The 7,602-nt window shown below is 37.8% G+C and overlaps 1 protein-coding gene across 1 annotated transcript; it reads left to right on the top strand.

Moving 5' to 3' along the window:
* Positions 1-890: 890 nt before the first annotated feature.
* On the top strand, positions 891-5,470 carry LOC149815618 (disease resistance protein Roq1-like). The gene is made up of 3 exons (XM_089990585.1): positions 891-1,393; positions 3,145-4,282; positions 4,763-5,470. Exons 1-3 carry the CDS (start codon positions 891-893, stop codon positions 5,468-5,470), a joined length of 2,349 nt encoding a protein of 782 aa, XP_089846711.1.
* Positions 5,471-7,602: the final 2,132 nt, after the last annotated feature.

The raw sequence follows: 7,602 nt of genomic DNA, 5'->3' as shown, positions 1-7,602 counted from the left end.
CACTCTTTTCCAATTCATAATAAGGTCGTCTAGATGAATTATCTGCCTTTTTTTAGCTCATGATCATGGGCACGCACTCCCCCTTCGTTGGTAATTTCCAACAAGAAAACTTCTAAAACTCTAATAATTGAAAACAATAATTTGGATTAAAAAACCTGAATCCACTTCTAACATCAAGTGCCCACAGAAAATAACATCCAAAACCATGGGAACTTTTCTCACAATCAGATATGTTATACAACCTCACAATCACGATCCTCAGAGATGCATCTCCATTGCAAAGAGGGAAATAAGTCAATATTGAATTGGGGACGTGTCAGATTGCTGACACCACGATGAAATGAATAAAAGAGAACATACATAACAAATAATAAGGAAAATTACTTAAATGCCTGATAGAGAGAGATAAGATATCACAATAATAGGCAGGTTGACTAGACAAATCAACCTGCACTGAACTTGGACCTTGGGCCAAAGATACTGCCATCCCATGGGTCTCGGATCGTGATCATCTCCATGTCAAATGACAAACTACAGCATCCCTAGCCACAAAGGCAGGAGCCCAAGATGAATCATGATCGACAATTGTGGTTTTGTGTGAAAGGTTTTAATTCCCTTAGTTTCTGATAAATATGGACTTGGATCTTGTTAAATATGGTCCAATCAGATTGAGATCCGAAGACAGAAGTGGTTGATCTGACCGTTGACTAGCATGAGGAGTCAGGCATGTAAAAAGACAAACTTCTACACCCTCTCTGGCTCTCTCACCTCCATTATAAAACCCAGACGGTGAGTGGAAACTCAGTACATAGAGAAAGATTTGTTTCCATTTCTCACCCTTTTCCTCTTATTGTGAGAGAGCATTAGTTCTCATTGATTGATACCAAGCAATGGAGGCAGAAAGCAGTGGAAGAGGAGAAGGGTCATCCTCATCAAGGGATGACGGATGGGAGTTTGATGTATTCATAAGTTTTAGAGGAGCCGACACCCGCAAGGGTTTCACTGGTCATCTCCATAAAGCCTTGGTAGACAAGGGTATTCGTGCCTTCTTAGACAGTGAGGACTTGGAGAAGGGAGATAGTGTGGATGAGCTATTTGGGTACATCCGGAGATCCAGGCTGTTTATGATCATCTTCTCCAAGGGCTATGCCGATTCGACAAGGTGCTTGAAGGAGATCGCGAAGATCGTGGACTGCGGAAGGCTGATCATTCCCGTCTTCCTTGATGTAGAACCAACCCATGTTAAGAATCAGACAGGACCTTTTGAATCAGCATTCACAACTTACCTGAATAACCAGACATTGGAACGAGAGGAGGAGGTCAATGGATGGAAGGATGCGTTGATGAGAACTGGGGAAATTTCCGGGTACAATCTCATGACAGACACTGATGGGTGAGTAGCCTCTCTCTCTCTCTCAATGCCTTTCTGGTCAACGAGCCTACCACGTCGAGCCCTGTTCAGGTTAGGCTGGTTTTTGCTATATCGAGATCAATCTCGAGCTTCTGACAAGCTGAGCCTTTAACAAAAAGTATTATTTCCATATTTTCTTGAGAAAAATATTATTCCCAGCCACATAAACTAAACTAGTGCGGTACCAAAATGTAATAATAATAATAATAATAATAATAATAATAATGGGTACGAAATATGCTAAATTTTTTTAGTTCTATGTACTTGATCTTACAGGGATTAGCTGATCTTGAAGTGTTAGATTCCGACAGATGGTGGTTTTATAACATTCAAAAAATCAACGGTTCAAAATCTTTGTAAATTTTAGAGACTCCAAATATCATATTTTCATTAAAACCGCATGATCCAAGTCTGGATTCGACCATGCAACACATTAATGGGTTCTGAACTGCAAAAAAAAAAAAAACCAGAAGTGAACAAGACCCTATTTAGCACGCTCATTTAACATATTTTCATTTGGCACGAATTTCTCTCTCTCTCTCTCTCCATATATATATATATATATATATATATATATATATATATATATATATATATATATATATATATATATAGATATTAGGTGGTAACTGCCTACCACTTTAATAGCCTATCGTCAGCCTACCAGCTTTTGAAGGGTTTTTTTTTCATATTTTCCTTAAATGTGTATATACATGTGTTTTACGTGCTTGATTTTATAGGAATTGACATTTGGATCATCCAAATAATGTTTAAAAATAAACATTCTAAGATTTTCATAAGTATTCAATTTTTAAAAACTCATATTTTTAACAAAAAAAAACAATATCCAAATATCGACTCCTAGCAAATCAACCATGTTGAACATTTGTAAAAAACAACATGAAAAATCTTTTGGCTAGCGGTAGGCTGGTGGCAGACTAGAAAAGTGGTAGCCAGCTACCACTTTTGTCATATAATATAGTCGATTGTAGATACAATCTAGTTGGAACATCAAAATGTGAATTGTTTTAACTCAATCTAACCTCGTAGATGTGTTCAGTATGCTCGCATTAGAGGGGAGCATCCCTTGGATCAGAAAAAATATATTTTTTCAGTTAGGAAAAACTGATGCATTTATTCATGTCCTGGAGAAACCTATACACATTGGATTTCAGAGATTCAAAAGTCAGTTCTCATTAAAAACATGTACTTGGACCCAAAAATAAAAAAAGTTGGTAAGTCGCCTGTAGATACAAATGCCTGTAACAACTATATATATATATATATATATATATATATATATATATATATATATATATATATAGAATTGCTAGAATATGAGAACTACCATGTGAACTGTGCATTTCTAAACACGTTTTTTGTAAATCGAACCATGCAGATGTGTTTATCAGGGTGAATTTGCTAATAATCTATTGTTGGATCGTGTATTTATAATGAAAATTGATGATTTTTGGATGCTTGAATATTTATAAAAATTCTGAGCCATTAACTTTCAAGCGTCCTCTCAAAAAACACACATGCCGTCCTCTCAAAAAATCTGAGACATTAAATTTTTTTAATATTTTTATATTTATTAAAAATTAGCGAAATCGGCCCCTCAGCATATCGAAATTCTGCACTGACAGCTCCTACCAACCACGGAGAGCTCCCGTTGGGACATCGTCAACGTTTAGTTGCTACTTTGTTTAATTGTATTGTGGCTTTATTGGCAGGCACGTGGTGAAGCTGATTCAGCGTATTGTGGAAAGGATATTTGATGAATTAGACAGGGCCTCTCTAGATGTGACCAAATATCCTGTTGGTCTTGAATCTCGAATTGCTGATTTGATGCAACTGTTGAAAATTGAAAAGGTTCCCTCATCCTTCAAGAAGGAAATTGAAGCTGATGGAGTAAGAATGATCGGGATATGGGGAAAGGGCGGCATTGGAAAGACAACCCTTGCCAAAGCTGTCTACAATATTTTGTTTTCCAGCTTTGATGCCTGTACCTTCTTTGAAAATGTTAGGGAGGAAGCGAAACAAGCCAATGGACTCATCCGCTTGCAAGAACAGCTGCTTCGTCATCTCCTCAAGGAAAAAGAAACAAGTATCAGTAGCATTGGTGTCGAGCAACTCAGAAAACGACTTCGTTATAAGAAAGTGCTTCTGGTTATTGATGACGTTGATGATAAAAGACAAATTGATGCACTAGCAGGTAGCCGGGATTGGTTTGGTATTGGAAGTATAATCATCATAACTTCAAGAGATAAGGATGCATTAATTGCAGGTGGAGTGAATGAAGGTGATATCTATAATCTTAAAGAGCTGAATGACGAACAATCCCTCCAACTCTTTTGTTGGCATGCATTTGGGAATAGTGAGCCAACAAGGGAGTACACCGAGTTAGCCGTAAAAATTGCATCTATTGCTGGTGGGCTACCCTTGTGCCTTGAAGTATTTGGGACAGATTTCAAGATGGGAAAACCTGAAGAACGGGGAAAGATGTTAGAAGAGATGAAAAAAGTTCAACATAAAGAAGTTCATAAAAAGTTAAAAATAAGCTACGATGGGCTTAAGGAAATAGAAAAAGTCATATTTTTGGACATAGCATGTTTTTTTATTGGGAAAGGCAAAGAAAATGCAATTCTCATGTGGGAGGATTCTGATGGGCTCTGCCCGGAAGATGCAATCAATGTCTTAGAACGCGAGTCCCTGATTAGTATAAATGAACGTACAGGTCAATTTCAAATGCATGACCAAATTCGAGAGATGGGAAGACAAATCGTGATAGATGAGAGCACTACAAAACCTGGGAAGCGGAGCCGGTTGTGGGAAGACGACGTGACATTGAGGGTTCTAGAAAACATGCAAGTAAAGAGTTTAATAATGCTTTTATTTTTTTTTCCTTCCGTTTTGTTCAAGATTTTGAGTCTAAGAAACAGAGTTTCGGTTGACTTAGTAGCTTGATATGAGACGTTGACCTATATATCATCACATGGTTAAAACTCAGCTGTCTTCGAGTATAAAACTAAGTCATACATTCAACTCTTCTTAATTAAAATGTGAATATGTGAACCAACTTTGTTTTAAAATTAACACATGTAATTTTTACAAAACCTTTTTCAACGCTCAAAAAATCACATTTTTTTGCTTGGGAAAACATGAAACAGCTGCCTATTCCTTGTAAATCAATCACGACAAACACATATACAGTGTTGGATTTTCAAAAACGTACCAGAAATATCCACTTCACATACTCTCATATCACTTTGTGCGCATTTCTTTTTGCAAAAATCAAAATTAAAGTCACATGGAGTTCCAACACAAGCTGATTTGGCTTTTTCATTTTAGGGAACAAATAATATTGAAGGCATCGTTCTCCATCTAACAGAGGGCTTCACCAGAAACTGTTTGAACACAAAGCAATTTAAAGAGATGCATAATCTCAGACTACTTCATATGAGCCGTGCCACAATCGACGGAGAATATGGTCATTTTCCAAAGACAATAAAATGGTTGGAGTGGAGGCAATGTCCCTTGGAGTCATTGCCAATAGAATTTGATCTCCAGGAAGTTGTTGTCCTCGACCTGTCTTTTGGCAACATTACCCAAATTTGGAATCCACAAAGATCGAGTGATATGATGGATCGGTCTCCAAACATTTCTTCTGAGGTTAGTTATCCATATAACTTCTACAGATTGAGAGTCCTCAATCTGGAGTCATGCAAAAATCTCATCACTACTAAAGATTTTACTAGCATGCCCAATGTAGTGAAGTTGATATTGGATGGATGTGATAAGCTGGCTCAAGTTCATGAATCGATTGGCCATCTTAGGAGCTTGGCTTACTTGAGTATGCGAGGTTGCAGAGGTGTGATGAAACTACCCGATAGTGTTTGCAAATTGAGTTCTCTAGAAACACTTGACCTGGATGGATGCTCCCAAATTTCATCTTTGCCTGAAGGGTTGGGAGATTTGACATCACTAAAATCCCTCATCCTTGGTGGGACTGTCCTAAGCTCTTTGCCCTATAGTGTTTTGCCAACTAAGTTCTCTTGAAACACTTGACCTTGTTGGATGCTCCAAAATTTCATCTTTGCCTGAAGGGTTGGGAGATTTGACATCACTAAAATCCCTCATCCTTGGTGGGACTGTCCTAAGCTCTTTGCCCTATAGTGTTTGCCAACTAAGTTCTCTTGAAACACTTGACCTTGTTGGATGCTCCAAAATTTCATCTTTGCCTGAAGGGTTGGGAGATTTGACATCACTAAAATCCCTCATCCTTGGTAGGACTGTCCTAAGCTTTTTGCCCGATAGTGTTTGCCAACTGAGTTCTCTTGAAACACTGGACCTTGATGGATGCTCCCAAATTTCATCTTTGCCTGAAGGGTTGGGACATTTGACATCACTAAAATCCCTCATCCTTCATGGATGCTCCAAAATAAGAAGAATTCCAGAATCCATTGGGCATTTGACCAACCTCCAAATACTCGATGCAAGTTATTGCCATCAATTAGAGGCTTTGTCAAGTTCGATTGGCCATGCAAAGAATTTGCGAAAGCTGTATTTAAGTGGTACTGGAATTGGAGAGGTGCCGAATTCAATTGAATCATTGAGAAATCTCGAGTAATTACATATAGATGGCTGCTATGGTATTACAGGACTCCCTGATGCTTTTTGAAGCCTTACAAGTTTGAGGGTGCTGAAAATGGGTAATCACAATCTCGAAGTGCTGCATCCTAGTTTTTTCCATATGCAGTCAATGGAAGAAATGATTGACTCGGACTGTAACAGGGGACAGAAAGGATTGATTTTAGTAATTTGTCTTCATTAACTACATTAAGGATCTATGGGTATAATGTTTGCAGGCTACCAGAAGTTTGCATAGCTGCCCTCTACTAGTAATTTATATATTTTTTTTTTTATAGCTGTTTAAACATTTGAATTCATGACTTTGCTGATCAATCACAATTTGCTATCTTGACAAATAATCGGGATTTTATGTAGAATTTTCATACTGTTTCACAAATTTCTGTTTTAATCTGTCAGATAGAAGTTTTCAATATATCTTGTATATAAAAAGATACAGAATGACGGTCAAAATGGAGTATCCCTGAGCTTAGGGCAGTCGAACCCCATGGAGCCAATCACATGGCCAATGTTTTAAAGTGAGGACCACAGCCAGTTGTGGAACCCATTCAACACCATATGATTGGTGGGCCCCTTTTTCATCCCTACTTTACAGGTCCTAGCCAGAAAGTTCAACCACATGTACTGGCTTTGGTCTCATTTTTGGATTGGACCTAAACTTTGGCCCATGCGCACCTTGGAAATGGTTTGGTTCCTCACGTAAACATGAAAGCATTCATCGATACAGCCTGACCTTATGAGAATCCCACTTGCAAAACTCAGGAACTCTTATCTTGAATTGGCCGGGACGTCAACTGGTTGGACATCTGACCCAAATCTAAATACTATTAGTCGAATTGGGTAGCCAAATCTGGATTCGGGTTTGGTATTGAGTTTTTTATTGAAACCCAACCCGAATCTGATTAAAATCTGAATCAAAGTAAAACCTCAACCCGATTAAGTGTAACTATCGGTTTCCAATCCCATGGGCGCCATCCCTGAGTAAGCCGAAACTTGGTGACTCTCTGGGATCGAAGGGTAAGCCCTCAGAGTTTTACACCGACAGGACAACGACTGTATGTACTGTAGGTTGACCCAGCTAGACTACGTTTATAGCCTTGGGGTGTTTTTTCTGAGTAAAAAAAAGTATATTTTAAATATGTTTACAGGTAATTTTTTTTAATCCAATTTTTTTCCAAGCAATGTCATTGACAATTCAGTTGCATTATATTTTCTAGAATCCCGTACAAAATTATGATGGTTGGAAGAATCTCAAGTATCATTTTTATGACAAGTTCTTCCAGTGCAATATCATCAATGACAATTCAATTGCATTATATTCTCTACAATATCGTACAAAGTTTTGACGTTTGGAAGAATCTTATGTAGCATTTTTCTGACAAGTTCTCCAAGTTGTGCAATATCGTTACTCAGGATTCAGTTGCATTATAATTTTCAATTGTTGACAATATGAATTTACCTTTTTGTTAAACCTTATCTGTTCAATGGGTGCACTCCAAGTTGTGTAAATACCATCACTCACAATTGAGTTGCATTATTAT

Source organism: Nuphar pumila, chromosome 15, assembly GCF_984573655.1.
Source record: "Nuphar pumila chromosome 15, dmNupPumi1.hap1.1, whole genome shotgun sequence".
Lineage (NCBI taxonomy): Eukaryota > Viridiplantae > Streptophyta > Magnoliopsida > Nymphaeales > Nymphaeaceae > Nuphar > Nuphar pumila.
The sequence above is the reverse complement of the archived record's forward strand: the minus strand, read 5'-3'. Positions and strand labels throughout refer to the sequence as shown.

What these genes read in the sequence shown, in the direction of transcription:
- LOC149815618 (XM_089990585.1), top strand. Translation starts at nt 891, where the DNA reads ATGGAGGCAGAAAGCAGTGGAAGAGGAGAAGGGTCATCCTCATCAAGG. An exon ending in CTCATGACAGACACTGATGG is followed by an intron (nt 1,394 to 3,144) that starts GTGAGTAGCCTC and finishes CTTTATTGGCAG; the next exon opens with GCACGTGGTGAAGCTGATTC. An exon ending in GGGTTCTAGAAAACATGCAA is followed by an intron (nt 4,283 to 4,762) that starts GTAAAGAGTTTA and finishes TTTTCATTTTAG; the next exon opens with GGAACAAATAATATTGAAGG.